General features: G+C 44.7%; 1 protein-coding gene across 2 annotated transcripts in view; it reads right to left on the bottom strand.

The window, feature by feature from the left end:
- ACOXL (acyl-CoA oxidase like) overlaps nucleotides 1-18103 on the bottom strand; it is a 612189-nt gene that overhangs the window by 128951 nt on the left and 465135 nt on the right. For both annotated transcript variants that reach the window (XM_073672763.1, XM_073672762.1), the window contains exon 17: nucleotides 4508-4578. In XM_073672763.1, coding sequence (XP_073528864.1) covers nucleotides 4508-4578 — 71 coding nt within the window. The remainder of the gene's footprint in view (nucleotides 1-4507; nucleotides 4579-18103) is intronic.

Here is an 18103-nt window from a genome sequence, read left to right as displayed (position 1 = left end):
CCACTGCCACCGCTACAGGGCAGTGGGAAGAGCGAGGCTAGGTGCCAGAATTGGCGCATCCTATGGATGCGCCATTTCTGGGGCGGCTGACGGCTGGTGTTTCTAGCCTGGGAGGGGGCCAATATTCATGGCACCCTTCCTGGGCTATTAATATCAGCCCCCAGCTGTCTGCCTAGACTTTGCTAGCTATTAAAATAGGGGGGGACCCCAAGTCATTTTTTTGGGGGTCCCCCATTTTAATAGCTAGTAAAGGCTAGGTATTCAGCTGGGGGCTGATATTAGTAGCCTTGGAAGCTCCGTGGGTATTACCCCCTTCCCAGGCTTCAAACATCTGCCCCAGCCGTCAGCTTAACCTCCGCTAGAGACTAAAATTACGGGGAACCCCACGCCAATTTTTTTTTTAATAAATCCTTTATTTTAACACTAAATGACAAGCACAGTAATCAACACTATCACTGTACTTCTTATATATGTGACTGACATGTTTATATCTATCTAATCTATGTGTGATGCTCTATTCTTTCTGTTATAAATTGTCGGGTACTGATGCTGAATTGCCGGCCGGCTTTTTTAAAGAGACGGTGCATGAAAACACTAATATTTTTTTTAATAAATCCTTTAACACTAAATGACAAGTACAGTAACCAACACAGTCACTGTACTTCTTATATATGTGACTGACATGTTTCTATCTATCTAATCTATGTGTGATGCTCTATTCTTTCTGTTCTAAATTGTCGGGTACCGGTGTATGCCGCTGCTGAATTGCCGGCTTTTCATGTTTCACTGTGAGCACTGTTCCCACCGATTTGGGCAACCACTGTAATGCCACAACCACCATGGCTGTGGCATTACAGTGAGTGGCAGACAATCCCTGCATGATTGGTGCTCTAAATAGCGCCAGACATGCAGGACACGCTTTTGGTGCACGAACAGTTATTGAACATAACCTCGAACAGCCGAATTTTTTGCAAATCGTTCGCGTTCGTCGAACGACTCGAACACCGCCCAAAACAGCTCAAATTTGAGATTGGCGAACAGTTCTAGTCGAACACCGCTCATCTCTAATCATAATGCAGGTCAGTTTTAGCATTTAGTGAACATGGTAAAAAAACAACCCAAAAAACAACTGTAGAATTGCACTTTTTTGCAATTTCACCACACTTGGAATTTTTTTCCCGTTTTCCAGTACACAATATGATAAAACCAATGGTGTCATTCAAAAGTGCAACTTGTCCCACAAAAAATAAACCCTCACAATGCCATATTGACCAAAAAATAAATAAGTTATGGCTCTAGGAAGAAGGGGAACAAAAGACGAAAATGCAAAAACGGAAAATGGCTCGGTGATGAAGGGGTTAACATAATATTAATAAAGTAGTTTTATGTGTATTTTCTGTGAGTTTTTTTTACATGTCTCATACTGGTAACTCACCCTTCATGTAAAATTATCTCTGGAGGTGGTGGAGTTATCTTCCAGGCAGCGTCCGCCCTACACAGCTTGGAAGAGGTAATTTACATAAAGTGATAAAAGATGATTTCTCAACAAGGCATCTGATATGAGGCATACAGGTATCACTCTCCTCAGCAGTAGAGATGGGCGAACCCAAACAGTAACGTTCAGAGTCTGTACCGAACACCTAGCGGCAGCCCGAACATCCGTGGTTTCCCACGTTGCCATCTGCTGACAGTGCGGGTAACACGGGCTCTGATCAATGGTCAGATTGTTACCGCCGGTCAAAGCGCTGTGGGCTCAAGCTGTCAGATGACAGCGTGAGCCCGTAGCTGTCATCGGCGGTAAAAAGGTTAAAAGGTTACCTCTGGTCACAGGCATCGGCTGATGAGAGAGTACTACTTCCATCAACCTACGCCTGCTGTTGCTGATATCAGCGAGAGCAGGCGCCGCTGAAGGGAGTATTCATCAGCCAGTGCCTTTGCTCCGAGTAAAAAAAATAAATTATACTCACCTTAACGCTTAATTCCTGATGGCCTTGTCCCCTGTAAGAGAGAAAAAATAAAAGACATCATAATACCTGTTCGCTGTGAAGATAATCCATGTGACTGTTCTCCCCAACAGCGGGCTCACACTTACAGGAGCGTAATCACTCCTGCAGTGAGTAGCGCTGAGCTGTGGTGAAAAAGTTCACCAGAGTTCATCAGCTGATGAACCCCGGTGAACTCACTTATGGCACCGCTGCTGCATGAGCACTCTCATGCAGCGAGAGGCAAAGTAAGTGAGATCACTGGGATTCATCAGCTTTCTAACCGCAGCCGAATTCTACACACTGACACAGGAGCGATTACACTCCTGTGTCAGTGTGAGCCTACTGTCCTGGAGAGCAGTCACATTAGTGACTGCTCTCCAACTGATCTGGATAGTCATCTGGATCGTCGTGAGACAGTGTGGATTATCCAATGCAAAAAAAGAGCATGGACCATACCTCCAAATAATCATACAATTGATCTAATGCCTCTCGGCAAAAATATATATAACTGAACATGAGGTTCTTAGTTTAACATTCTGATCAGACTGTATGAAGCCCACTGCCACGTCACGGGTGCAATGAACGGTGTTGGTGCAATGTGTTGGCCATTGTTGCTGTGGTTTTGTGATTGTGGGGCGGCGCGGCCTGAAGTCATGGGGACTCAGTCTTGCAGCATGGGTGCTGTGAGGCACCAGGCTGCCTGCCCTGCTGGTGCATTGTCGCTGGGATTGTGGTTGGCAGGAAATGTTAGGACCCACTAAGAGGTTTGCCGTGACGTGGCAGTGGGCATCATACAATCTGATCAGAATGTTAAACTAAGAACCTCATGTTCAATTGCATATATTTTTGTCGAGAGGCATTAGATCAACATATGATTTTTTGGGGATGCGTTCCATGCTCTTTTTTTATATAGTATGAATTATCTCTTCACTTCGGACAGGTGAAGCATGTTTTTTTTTGTTTGTTTGTTTTTTACAGGGGACAATGGCTTCATTGGATTAGGCATTAGGTGAGTATAATTGTTTTTTTTAAAAAATGTGTAAAATGGTGTGGACTTTTATTTCAAATAAAATATTTTTTTCAGGTTGTGTCTCTATTTACAAACTTTTACTATGGGGTTAGTAATGGGGGTATCTTAAAGACGCCTCTCCATTACTAACCCCGAGGCTTCATGTCAGCTGCCAATACAAGGCTGACATGAACCTCAACCCTATTACCCTTATAAAGAATGCTACTCACTTGGGTGCGATGGGAGGCAAAACACAGGAAGCGTTTCCATTTAACGTTTAAGTCGGTTTATCGCTGCTTCATAAACTGTCCATAAGCAAAACAAAAAAAACAGCCTTCAATCGTAATCGCTCGAGTGTCAGTGTTTAGAGTTGAGCTGCGGTGAGAAAGTTCACCGGTGAACTCATTTATGGCACCGCTGCTGCGTGAGAACATTCTCACACTGCGAACGGCGCTGTAAGTTAGATCACCAGGTTTCTCACTGCAGCTCAGCGCTACACACTGCAGGAGCGAATACACTCCTGTCAGTGTGAGCCGGCTGCAGGGAAGAACAGACACATGGATTATCTTCACAGCGGACAGGTGAGTATTATGTTTTTTTTTCTTTTTTTCTCTTTTACAGGGGACAACAGCATCGCGGATTAGGCGCTGAGGTATTAGGGTTTTTTATTTCAATATATTTTTTAAGCTTTTTACCGCCAGTGAAGGCTGCATGCTCACGCTGTCATCTGACAGATTGAGCCAGCAGCACTCTGACCGGCGGTATCGATCCTACCGTCAATCAGAGCCTGTGTTTCCCGCGCTGTTACGCAGATGACAGCGTTGGAAACCATGGAAGTTCAGGACCCCTATTCATATTAATGGGGTTTGGGTATAGTTCTGGTACCAGAACCAAACTTTTTATAGATGTTCAGCCGAACACGCCAGACCCGAACATCCACTGGTTCGCCCATCACTACTCAGTAGTCTATCACCTGTGTGCCCATATTAATAGTTTAGACAAGTCAATGTGGTGAGAGATTCTCTTTAAGACCAAAAAGGCTGTGTGTGGATTATGCAAAACATCTCTGATTGAGGTATGTAGTCTGTATGGGTGAATGTAAAAAGTTGCAGCTTTCTAGTGATTTTGCAAATTCTTGACTGTTCTGTAGCAATGTTCCTAAATTGTACCATGAAACTGCAACTAAATCATGACATCTGACCATACCCTTACGGGAGAAATCCTTTTTTACCCTTTTTATAATAAAAACGTATGCACATTTCTAATATACTTTGTTTCTGCGCCTCAACATTTGTATTTGATTTCTATTTGCTGTTAACAAATTAAAACATTTTTGTTTCTATCCACAGAATGAAAAGCTGCATATGAAATGAAGAAGATAATGGAATGGCGTTAGACAGAATGTAAAAAATGGATGAAAGAGAAATTTATGCTCTATGTGCAAAAGTAATAGAGTTAAATATTAAAAACGTGAACACAAACAAATACAGCGGTAATGAAATGTCTTCTATACCTCCATTAGTAAACTCTGATCCATTGGCACAGGACAATTCTCCACAGCCAATGCAAACTGCTCCAAGGTCACTAGAAAATACAAAATAATGTTGGATTACGTAATACATGACAAACGATTTTAAAATATGTGAGCAAAATATATACATACTACAACTTTTTTTTACTCCTACAGGCTACATTACCCACGATGAGATTTTGATGTTGCAGAATTTCTGCACCCATTATTTAAATTAGGTTACTGCCGTTTTTATTGCGTTTTTGACGCTGCAGTTTCTCTCTCTTGTTGGTGTGTCATGCTTTAAATAAATCTACTTTGTATTTGATACATCTTGGCATTTGGCTTTGACAAAACTTTGACATACTTAAGTGCAGATCACATGCTTTTGTGAAGAGTCTCCGCTGCAGAAACGCACTTAGAAAGCATATGCGTTTTTTAAATATGGAATTTCCCCATCTAATGCAAGTCTAAGAGGAAATCCCGCACAGAAAACTCAGAGTACCTACAAGAAAAGTTGACATGCTGCGGATTTGAAACACAAATCGCAGGTGAGTTTAAGCTGCGTTAAAAAAAGTACAGTGGGAATGAGATTTCTAGAAGTCCCATCCACTTTGCTGGAACTGCAAGATGCTGCGTTTTTGACGCAGCAAAAACATGCAGCGTCAAAAACGCACCAAAAGCTCATAGTGGGAATGTAGCCTTAAAGGGGTGGTCCGAAACACAAATTTAGAATTAATATTAATCCCTATGTATTTGATGTCATCTAATCTTTTTTTCTAATACATTTTAATTAAAAATTCCCTATCCTTCCCTCACTACACTACCTAACTGCTTTATTCTTTTTCTACTTCCTTTTTTGATGATGTTTCGTTTGAGAATCCCAGTGCATGCTGTGATACTCAAAAAAAAGTGCCATCAGGGGGCAGAGGCTGCTGTCACTGCCGTAGCCTCAGACCCCTCCCTGAAACAAAGCGTCATCAGTGACCTCAGTTTCAGGAGCTGGGCTAGTCCTTACTCTACTGAATATGCGCTGGTTGTCAATTGCGACGTATGCTAAGTAGATTTTTGTCACTGTGCAATATGCACAGTGACAGTGAGCTCACTAGCCAGCTCTGATCAGAAGTAACAAGTTGGCAGGAAAACGCACTGTTAGTGTGCGTAATAAGAATACCTGTCTTGCAGAGACCAGCGCCGCCCCCACATGCGATGACAAAAAAACGGACAGCACTCGGACCAATGTTATTCAATGGGGCAGTGCAGATGAGCGATTATTTTCACTGACCAAATTTACTCTGTGTGAAAAAAATGGCAACCTGCACTGGTTCCTTTCATTAATTGGAAGAGATTGAAGTCTGAGTGCACAAAAAAAAATTGGATGCCATCTGAATCCACAGTATAGCATCTGTATTTTATGGATATATTGCAATTCTGTAACATGGGAAAATGTAAATGGTTCTGTAAATGATTAATAGCTGTAAAAAAAACCCAGATTGAAGACAGACTGCACACGGATGACAAGTGAGAAAAAAAATGTTTGTTTTTTTGGATGAAACTTTTTATACGCTTGTGTGAACCTACCCTAAGATTGTTTGTGGGTCTGGAATAGGGACATATTAGGCACCATAATCAGAACACTAATAAAGGGTCTACTACAAAGAACCTCTCAACCTTTTTATAATTGCCCCCAAAAGCTGAATTGTGCAGTAGGCAATACTTGATGTATATTTCACAAGACAACATACAACCCCTATGCGTTATCGTGACTGAGTACTTAATAAAAGGCTGTTTCTAGCTGTCACTTTATTTTCACTAACCAGCCACTTTACAAGACTCGCTGCTTGGTAAACAGACAGTGGTGGTGCCATCATGTCAGGTCTATGTTTTCATAACATACAGTTAGTCATCTTGGTATCCGTCAAGTGCATCTGAACTTCATTTTACTACTACAATGAAACTATGTCTCTTGACGCTAATGGAATCTTTCACCAAGACAGTGGTGCACATTTATCAATCGTGACATGGAAATGACACTTTATAGTCTGCCAGTGTGTATCACTAAGTGTATCAGACAAGAGTGATGAAGTGAATTAGACCTGAATTGAACCTGAAGGAAACTGAAGGAAACCGAATACCCAGGCAAAGTAAACAGTGTTTCTGTTTATTTTCACTCTCTCCCCTATAATCCTCCACTTTCTACTAACCCCCCCTAATCCCTACACCTAGCAATGAACTCTTCATCTCTCCCTCAATTCTCCCCATCCATCTCACCTCCTCCTCTGAACTATTCCTCAACATACAATCCTGTGCCTCCAAACACAGACAGCCACCTCATACTCTCTCCTGCTCCCAACTACTAACACTTTCTCTGCTCCTCTTCACTGCCGGCGATATCTCCCCAAATCCTGGTCCTCCTCACCACATCCCTACAGTCACTTCCACCTTCTATCCGCGATGTATCACAAACTCTTGCAACCCCTCTAACCTTATACCCATCCGCCATGCCCCCGCTTCCCCAGTCCCACTAACAGCAGCTCTATGGAACGCTCTCTACGTCTGCAACAAACTTTCCTACATCCATGATCTTTTCATTACTAACAAACTTTCCTTCCTCGGCATCACCGAAACCTGCCTCACCCCCTCTGACACAGCCTCCCCAGCTTCACTTTCATACGGTGCATTCCAACTTTCCCACATCCTCTGCACCAGCGGCAAGCATGGTGGAGGGGTAGGTTTTCTCCTGTCAGATAACTGCTCCTTCACCCAAATCCCACTGCTACCCTCCGTTACATTCCCCTCTTTTGAGGTGCATTGTGTGCGCATCTACTCCCCCTCCAACCTCCAGCTGACTGTCATTTACGGCCCCCCCAGGATCAGCCACCACCTTCTTCAACCACTTCACCACCTGGCTACTTCACTTCCTTTCCACTGGCATCCCCACTATCATCATGGGCGACTTCAACATCCCCATTGACACCTTACTCTCAGCTGTCTCTAAGCTTCTATCCCTCACTTCCTCCTTCGGCCTTGCTCAATGGTCTTCTGCAGCCACTCACAAAGATGGCCACACACTGGAACTCATCTTCACCCGCCCCTGTTTCCTATCTAACCTCTCACCTCTCCCTCTTTCTGACCACAACCTGCTTACATTTTCTACCCTCTCCTCTCCAGGTCCACAATCCCCAATCCACAAACTTGCACACCCACGCAGAAATCTTAAACACCTTGACCTACACTCACTCTCTGAATCCCTTCTCCTCTTACAGACATTAATTTCTTACATGATGCAGATGTTGCTGCCGCTTTATATAACACCGCAACAGCTGCAGCTCTTAATTTTGCTCGCCCCCCTCACACATACCAAAGCTCCCACAATCAACAGGCAACCCTGGCACACCAACCTGACTAAAGAACAGAGACGGGCTTCCAGGGTTCCTGAGTGGAGATGGAAAAGGTCCCTCTCCAACGAGCACTTCATTGCATTCAAACAGTCCTTCATTCCTTTCAAGTCCACACTCACTGCAGCAAAACAGACATACTTCTCATCTCTCATATCCTCCCTGTCTCAGCCCTAAACAGTAGTGATGAGTGAGCATGCTTGCAACTACTCGGTACTAGCCCGAGCATCTCACTGTTCGAGATGCTCGGTGACTACTTCCTTGATATTTGGGCAGGAGCTTGAGTCCCTGCCCCGCATGTTTGGCGCTGTTTTAACAGAGAATAAACATGCGGGGATTGCCTGCCACTGACTGTAATGCCGCAGCCATGTTGGCTGTGCCCACACTTGGACACTCCGAAGAGCTGCTCACTTTTCCATTTACAGATTTGGGCCTCTTGCCTGGCCCGCTTCAAGCGGGGCAAGAGAAGATCGCATGTAGCAATGGGCAAAAATTTGAGGAGCCATGGTCACATGAAGGCGACGGTGAGAAAGTGCAACTACTGTCGCAAGAGGTGGATGATGATGATGAGACACAATTGCCAGCAAGTTAGGAGGAGGCCCAGGTGCGTACGTGGAAGATAAGGTGGTGAACAATGAAGTCACTGACCCAACCTATCAAGGTGACACGCATAGTGAGGACATCAGCACAGAGGGCGAGGGAGGCATAGCACCACAACAGGCAGTAACAAGCAGAGGGGTGGCCACAGACAAGAGGCGGGCAACTGTTTCCCGGAACACTAACACGATGGAAGTTGCCAGTCCAACTGTTAGGTCTTCCAGAGTCTGGCTGGTTCCTGTCCAGATAACCACAAAAGGCCCATTTGTAAAATCTGCCATGCCAGCATCAGCAGGGGCAGCAAAACTACCAGCCTGACCACCACCAGCATGCTCAGGCACAGGATAGCAAAGCACCCAACTAGATGGGCTGAACGCCAGGGTCCAGAAATGGTGTCTGCAGATGACACCACTGCCTGTTCCGCGGTTGTGTGTGCATGCCAATCCCCTGTCCATGGCGCAGATGCCTCCCGCACTGTATCTGTCGTTGTACACTTGGAACTACCACCATCAGCAACCACGTCCCAGCACAGCATTCAGTTGTCCCTACTCCAGTCCTTAAACGCAAGCACAAATACACAGCCACCCAACCACTCACAGTCCACAGTGCTAAACTGCCACATTTCTAGACTGCTTGCAGTTGAAATGTTAACTTCTAGGCTCGTGGAGACGGAATCTTTCCGCAATCTCATGGCGGCGGCCGTCCCTCGGTAATCGGTCCTCAGCCACCACTATTTCTCCCGGTGTGCCATCCCCACCTTACACAAGCACGTGTCCCAGAGCATTACCCGTGCCCTCAATAACGCAGTTACTGGGAAGATCCACCTAGCCATGGACACATGGACAAGTGCTTGTGGCCAGGGACGGTACAGCTCGCTGACGGCATACTGGGTTAAAATAGTGGAAGCCGGGAGCCAGTCGGACCCTTGGACGGAACACGTCCTCCCGATGCCGAGGATTGCGGACCCTGGGTCAATCAGGGTCGCCCCCACATTCTACAGCTCCTGCACCTCCATCCCCGAAATGACCACATCAGTCGGAAGCACTGTAGCACTGCCTCAGCCAAGTGGCTGTGCTGAAGCTAATAAGCTTAGGGGACAAACTGCACACCGCTGCAGAGTTGTTGACAGCTGTAACAGATCCTTGGCCGTCACCGCTGAACCTACAGCCAGACATGGTCATTTGTGACAATGGCTGGAACCTGGTGGCGGCTCTGAAGCTAGGCAAGCTCACACACGTACCATGCCTAGCCCATGTGCTCAACCTAGTGGTTCAGCGGTTTCTCAAAACTTACCCAGATCTACTTGATTTGCTTGTGAAAGTCACCTACAGCTTCCGCCGCCCTCGCTGTGCATCAGTAGCGTTTGCAGCTTCCAGCCCACAGACTGGTGTGCGATGTCACCACGTGTTGGAACTCAATGTTGCATATGAGGATTTGTGAGCAGCAGAGGGCAGTTGTTGAGTACCAGCTTCAACACGCCCGTCGGTATTCAGATCAGCGTCCGTACATAAGAGCTGATGAGTGGGCATGGATGTCTGACATCTGTGCCGTCCTCCAAAACTTTGAGGACACCACCAAGATGGTGAGCGGCGATGACGCCATAATTAGAGTCACCATCCCGCTTCTATGTGTACTGAAATGCTCGTTGCTCACAATTAAAGAGGAGGAATTGCAGGCGGAGCACGATGAGATGGAGCAAGGAACCATACAGAGTGATTCCACACAGCCCAGCCTCATTCCATCTCAACGCGAATTGGCTGATAATGAGTGTAGGAAGACGAGTTGGAGGAGGAACAGGAGCGGTTTTCCTGTGCTACAGAATGTACTACCCACACAACAGTCATACTGTCTGTTCAGTGTGGATGGCCTGAGGAGAGGGAGAATGAGGAGGAGAACCCTGGATGAAAATCAGGAGGAGGAGAGCATAGACAGTTGTCCTCTTGGTCAGGACAAAGAAGACTTGGCTTTTAGCAGCCTGGCGCACACATGGCTGACTTTATGTTCAGCTGCCTTTCCTGTGACCCTCGCGTTGTACAAGTTTTGGGCGACAGTAATTACTGGTTGGTCCCACTTCTAGACCTATGCTACAAGGAGAACTTTCTATTTCTCCTTGCCGTGGCGGATAATAAAATGTTGCAGTACCAGAAGGCCCTTGTGGAGGAATTATTAAAAAAATTCCCATCTGAAAACCCTGGCGGCAGAGGTCACAGTTCCTTGGACAACCAAGGAGTACAGGCAAGGGAGACACAAATACGATGCAGCAGAGGCAGAAGAACACTGTCAAAGGTGTGGGACAGTTTTCTCAGACCCTCCCAGCGCCCAGGCCCTGATGCAGGGGGTACTCTGACAAGGAGGGAAAAGTTTTGGAAGATGCTGAAGGAGTACCTTGCCGACCATACCAACGTCCTCCATGATTCCACTGTGCCTTATAACTATTGGGCATCCAAGCTAGACACATGGCATGAACTGGCTCTCTACGACTCGGAGGTACTGGCCTGGCCTGCCACTAGCATTTTGTCAGAGCGGGTTTTTAGTGCCGCCGGGGGAATTATAACTTATAGGTGCTTCCACCTGTCAACTGAAAATGCTGACAGGCTGACTCTTACCAAAATGAATAAGGGCTGGATTGGGCCAAACTTCTCAACACCACCGGATGATAGCAGCGGAACATACAAGTCAAATCCAGTGGCTTTTTTTGGGGGGGGGGTCTATTCCCATGGACCTCTTCACACCCAGATATGGCTATACGCTTGCTGATTTTGTCGATTTTCAGTTGTTCTCCTCCTTCTCCTCATCCTCCACCATATCATCAGGGTGACCATGATGCAACACCCACAATTTTTTTTTAAGGGTGTTTATGATGCCGGTAGGAATTTTTGTTTAGAAGCCTACCTCTAACATAGAATCATAGAATCATAGAATCATAGAATGGTAGAGTTGGAAGGGACCTCCTGGGTCATCTGGTCCAACCCCCTGCTCAAAGCAGGATTCACTAAATCATCTCAGACAGATGTCTGTCCAGCCTCTGTTTGAAGACGTCCATTGAAGGGGAACTCACCACCTCTCGTGGCAGCCTGTTCCACTCATTAATCACCCTAACTGTCAAAAAGTTTTTTCTAATATCTAATCTGTCTCCTCCCATTTAGTTTCATCCCATTGCTTCTAGTCTTTCCTTGTGCAAATGAGAATAAAGATGATCCTTCTACAATGTGACAGCCCTTGACATATTTGTAGACAGCTATTAAGTCTCCTCTCAGTCTTCTTTTTTGCAAGCTAAACATTCCCAAATCCTGCAACCGTTCCTCATAGGACATGGTTTGCAGACCAGTCACCATTCTGGTCGCTCTTCTCTGAACTTGCTCCAGTTTGTCTATGTCTTTTTTAAAATGTGGTGCCCAAAACTGTACACAGTATTCCAGATGAGGTCTGACCAAAGAGGAGTAAAGACCGATAATGACTTCACGTGATCTAGACTGTATGCTTCTGTTAATACATCCCAGAATTGTATTTGCCTTTTTTGCTGCTGCATCACACTGTTGACTCATGTTCAGTCTATGATCTATTAGTATACCTAAGTCTTTTTCACATGTACTGTTGCTTAGCTCTATTCCTCCCATTCTGTATATGCTTTTTTCATTTTTATTGCCCAGATGTAGTACTTTGCATTTTTCCCTGTTAAAAACCATTCTGTTGGTTGCTGCCCACTGCTCCAGTTTATTTAGGTCTTTTTGAATCCTCTCTCTCTCTTCTCTAGTATTAGCTATCCCTCCTAGCTTTGTGTCATCAGCAAATTTAATCAGTTTACCCTCAATTCCTTCATCTAAATCATTGATAAAGATGTTGAACAATACAGGTCCCAGGACGGAGCCCTGTGGTACCCCACTTGAGACATTCATCCAGCTGGATGTGAAGCCATTTACAACCACCCTTTGAGTCCGATCACTAAGCCAGTTATGAATCCACCTAACAGTTGCCTGGTCCATTGCATACTTGGTCATTTTTTCAATAAGGATGGTGTGAGATACTTTGTCAAATGCTTTGCTGAAGTCAAGATATACTATATCTACAGCATTTCCCTGATCCACCCAGTCAGTGATTCTGTCATAGAAGGAAATTAAGTTAGTCCGACATGACTTGTTAGTTACAAACCCATGCTGACTCTGGTTAATCACTTCATTCTTATCCATGTACTTACATACATGTTGTTTAATAATTTGTTCAAAGATCTTTCCTGGTATAGAAGTCAGACTCACCGGCCTATAGTTCCCTGGGTCCACCTTCTTCCCCTTTTTGAAGATAGGAACAACATTTGCTCTTCTCCAGTCTTCTGGGACTTCTCCTGTTCTCCAAGAATTTTCAAAGATTATGGAGAGTGGTTCTAAAATTTCTTCTATGATCTCCTTCAGTACTCTGGGGTGTAATTCATCTGGACCTGGAGACTTGAACTCATTTATGTTAGCTAAATATTCCCTCACAATCTTTCTGTTTACAGATAACTTGGATTCCTCTATTCCTCTAAAAGGACAGTGAAGATCAGTTGATGTTACATTTTCTTTCTGAGAGAAAACAGATGCAAAATAGGAATTAAAAAGTTCGGCCTTCTCAACATCCTCTCTTACCATTTCTCCATTTTCATCCTGTAAAAATCCTATAGCATCTTTGACTTTTCTTTTACTTTTGACATACCCCCAAAATCCTTTTTTATTGCTTTTGACATCTCTTGCAAGCCTTAATTCATTGTCAGCTTTAGCTAACCTGATACGTGCCCTACAGGATCTGCAGACTGCATTATAATCTTCTTTAGATATGCCTCCCTCTTTCCATTTAATAAACATTTCTTTCTTTCTTTTTAGCATGTGTTTAAGTTCTGTGTTCATCCATCCTGGTTTCCTTAAATGCTTCCCATTCTTCCTACTTTTCGGGACTGTTAACGATTGTGCTTTGAGAATCTCATTTTTAAAAATTTCCCATCCTTCCTGGACATTTTTGTCCTTAAGGACATCCAGCCATTGGATCCCTCCTATTCTCTTTCTGAGTCTCTTAAAATCTGCCTTTCTAAAATCTAACCTTGAAGTTTGAGTCTTCACATGTCTTCCTCCTCTAGTTATCCAAAATTCTATAATAGCATGATCGCTGCCTCCTAGCGTCCCAGCCACCTTTACCTCCTCAACCATTTCCTCCCTGTTTATAAGGATTAGATCCAAAGTAGCAGATCCCCTTGTTTTCTCCCCTACCTTTTGGAAGATAAAGTTGTCAGCAAGAGAGGATAAGAATTTGCTTGACCTGTTAGTTTTACTTGAGAGAGATTCCCAACAAATGTCTGGATAGTTGAAATCTCCCATGACCACTACGTCATATTTTTTGGAGAACTTGGTCATTTGATACATAAAGAGTTCATCCATATCTTCAGCTTGCCCAGGTGGCCTATAGTAAATGCCTACAATGGTGTCCTTTCCGTTGTTCTCTCCTTGTATTCTTACCCAAACAGTTTCCACAGAACTCCCAGTCTCTGAAGCTTCAATCTCTGTGCAGATATACGCTTTTCTAACATACAATGCGACACCTCCTCCTCGTTTATCAAGTCTGTTTCTTGCAAATAAGTTGTATCCTTTTAGCCTTTTATTCCAATCATGTGTATCGTCCCACCAAGTTTCAGTGATTCCAATAACATCATATTCCTTTTCCTGCGTTAGTAGTTCCAATTCTCCTTGTTTGTTGCCCATGCTTTGTGCATTTGTATAAAAACATTTTAGTTTGTGATTGGTTTCTCTTCCTCCCATATTTTTATTATTTAAATTGTTTTGTCTTTGTTCTTCCTTTCCACTTCCAGTAGCAGAGATCTCAATAGTATTTGTCAGCTGTATGGCTTTTTCTGGCCTTTTGCTTCCCTTCCCACATTGTTCTAGTTTAAAGCTCTCCTGATGAGTGTAGCAAGGCGACTTCCAAATACATGTTTTCCAGTCTTCGTAAGGTGCACCCCATCTCTAGCAAGTAGTCCATCGTATAGGTAATTCATTCCGTGATCCAGAAATCCAAATCCTTGTTGACGGCACCATCGACGTAGCCAGTTGTTCACCTGTAGAATCTTATTCCACCTCATTGTTCCATGGCCATCCACTGGGATGATGGATGAGAAGACCACCTGCGCTCCCAATTCTTTCACTTTCTTGCCTAAGTCTTCAAAGTCACTGCAGATGGTTTCCAGGTCCTTTCTTGCGGTGTCATTTGTCCCCACATGTATTAGCAGGAATGGGTAGTGATCTGTAGGTCTGAAGAGTCTTGATATCCTGTCAGACACATCTTTAATTTTTGCTCCTGGAAGACAGCACATTTCTCTTGAGGTTATGTCTGGTCTGCAGATAGCGGCCTCTGTTCCTCTTAACAGGGAATCCCCCATGACCACCACTCTCCGTTTTTTCTTCACAACATTCTTCTTTCTCCATCCAGGAGGATTCTGAGGGCTTACAAGGTTATTCATTGCTGGCAAAGTCTTATTTTGCTGTATTTCTTCATGGTTCTCCTGCGTGAGAGCCTGGTACTGGTTCCTGAGCAGTATGGGTGCTGACTGCCTCTCGATCCTCCTGCTTCTCTGGGTCACATGCTTCCATTCCTCTGTTTCGTCAGGTGCAGTTCGAATTTCTTCTCTTTCTGAATCATGAAGAGATAATTCTGCTCTGTCTAAGAACTCTTCACCTTCCTTAATGATTTTCAAGGTAGTTAACCTCTCTTCTAGATTTCGCAACTTTTCCTCCAACAGGGACACAAGCTTGCATTTCTGGCATGTGAAGTTTGGCTTTTCCACTGGCAAGTCTGTGAACATGTAGCAGGATATGCAGCTCACCAAATGGCTCCTGGACTCTTCCATGTTCTTACTGTTAATGTTCTGAAAACAGTGAAAAAAGCTTAAAAAAAAAAAAGCTTCAAAATGCGGTTTACCGATGTCCTCTTTTCAGCTCCAACAGCCAAAATCCAGTGTTCTTTGAGCTCGCGGAGACTCTTCACTTACCCCAAAATGCAGTGGGAATATGCAAATTATCTCCTCAGGACTCCTCCCCTGTATGTTATACAGTATGTTCATTTATACCCCCTAGGGGTAAATATTTTTCAGCCCATGCAGTTAGTGCATGGGCATTACCAGTATAGGAGGCCCATTCCTTAACAATGGTAACCATTTTTTTAATGAGGACCTCCTATACGTCTCTTCAAAGGGGTATTGGAGTGCATCCAATTTTTTGGCTGCCCTTGCAGTCACTGTATGGGCATTACCACTATAGGAGACCCATTCCTTAATAATTGAAACTATTTTTTAATGCTAATTTTTGGCAGCTCTTGAACTTGCTGCATAAGCAATAACAGTATAGGAAACCCACTCCTTTATAATGGGAACATTTTTTTTAATGAGACGCTCATTGACGTCTCTTCAAAAGGGTATTTGACTGCGTCCAAATTTTTGGCAGACCTTGAACTTGCTGCATATGCAATAACAGTATAGGAGACCCACTCCTTAATAATGGGAACAACAAAGCATAGCCAGCTGATGGCCCTCTAACAATAGTGAGGGACGACAGCTGGTCCTCTAACAATAGTAAGGACTGCCTGATGGCCTTGTAAAAATATTCTTTGTGACTTTCACAGTCCCTCCTTCATAAATGAAACAGGATGTGTCTGATCATGTCTCACACACCACATGGCCAGATAAGGTAGTAAATGTTAAAATTACATTTACCGGTAAATGTATTTTTCACCGTTGAAAGCAATGCCAAAGTGCAAACATGCATCAAAAACGCTACGTGTGAACATAGCCCAAGGTGTGGAGGAGCATTTTTGGTTTTGGTTATTTATTTTGCCTTATATACAAGTCATTACCCTGGAAAGAATGTTCCTGAACATTTTTTCCCGGGAAAATCCATTTTGGCTCTGTTTTTGTTTGTTTTATTATCAGTCTGTAAAAGTGGCGTAATACTCTGACAACATTGTTCACAGCAGTGACCTGAGATGATTCCAGGGGTCTTCCCCATGCTGTTCCCGTATCATTTTATCACTGTTCCCATCGATTTGGCCAATTTTTAGGCCCCCTCCAGACCTCTGGGGGGGCCACCGGAAAAATGCTTGAGTTTCCCATGGACTTGCATTGGGCTTGTTGCTTGGATTGAGCACCCGAGCACTACGATTTGCTCGTCCCAAGCAATGAGCACCCGAGTCGCTATTCACTACTAAATAGCTATTCAACACTTTCAATTCTTTCCTCCGTCCCCCAACGCCTCCTCCCTCTCCTCTCATCTCAGCCGAAGACTTTGCCTCATTCTTCAAACAGAAGATTGACACCATCAGACAAAGCCTTTGCCTGAAGTCCCCACAGCCCCTCCTCATATCTACTCAACCCTCCTCCTCCAAAACCAGCTTCTCCACCATTACGGGAGATCAACGTTCCTCTTTACTCTCCAAATTACACCTCACCACTTGTGAATTTGACCCAATCCCGTCCCACCTCATCCCCAACCTTACCACAGTCTTCATCCCAACCCTAACCCAGCTCTTCAACCTGTCACCAACAACTGGTGTCTTCCCCTCATGCTTCAAACATGCCTTGATCACACCCATTCTCAAAAAGCCCTCCCTTGACTTCCTCTCTGACTAGCTATCGCCCCATATCACTTCTCCCCTATGGCTCAAAACTACTGGAACAACATGTCCATTTTGAACTGTCCTCCCACCTCTCCTCATGCTCTCTCTTTGACCGCTTACAATCTGGCTTCTGACGGCACCATTTCACTGAAACGTCCCTGACTAAAGTCACCAACGACCTACTAACCACCAAATCCAAGCGGCACTACTCTGTCCTCCTCCTCCTCCTGGAACTGTCATCTGCCTTTGGCACAGTGGACCATTCCCTCTTACTACAGACTCGCTCATCTCTCGGCATCACAGACTTGGCCTTATCCTGCATCTTCTCATACCTAACAGACAGAACCTTCAGTGTCTCCCACTCACACACCACCTCCTCATCTCGCCTTCTATCTGTCGGTGTCCCCCAAGGTTCTGTCTTAGGATCCCTTCTCTTCTCCATTTACACCTTCGGCCTGGGACAGCTCATAGAGTCTCACGGCTTTCAGTATCACCTCTATGCTGATGACACACAGATCTACCTCTCTGGACCTGATATCACCTCCTTACTAACCAGAATCCCACAATGTCTGTCTGCTATTTTATCCTTCTTCACGGCTAGATTTCTAAAACTTAACATAGGTAAAACCGAATTCATCATCTTTCCACCATCTCACTCAACTCCCCCATCTGACCTATCTATCAAAGTCAATGGCTGCCCTCTCTCCCCAGTCGTGCAAGCTCGCGGCCTCGGGGTAACCCTGGACTCTGATCTCTGATTCAAATCACATATCCAAGCCCTTTCCACTTCCTGCCGACTACAACTCAAAAATATCTCCTGCAACCTCCTGCTCTGTGGCCTCCCTTCTAACACTCTTGCACCCCTACAATCTATCCTAAACTCTGCTGTCTGACTAATCCACCTGTCCCCCTGCTATTCCCCGGCCTCTCCTCTCTGTCAATCCCTTCACTGGCAACCCATTGCCCAGAGACTCCAGTT

This window comes from Phyllobates terribilis, unplaced genomic scaffold, assembly GCF_046119375.1.
Source record: "Phyllobates terribilis strain yellow unplaced genomic scaffold, ASM4611937v1 Scaffold_3__8_contigs__length_932513732, whole genome shotgun sequence".
Classification (NCBI taxonomy): Eukaryota; Metazoa; Chordata; class Amphibia; order Anura; family Dendrobatidae; genus Phyllobates; species Phyllobates terribilis.
This window is presented reverse-complemented; position numbering and strand designations above follow the sequence as displayed.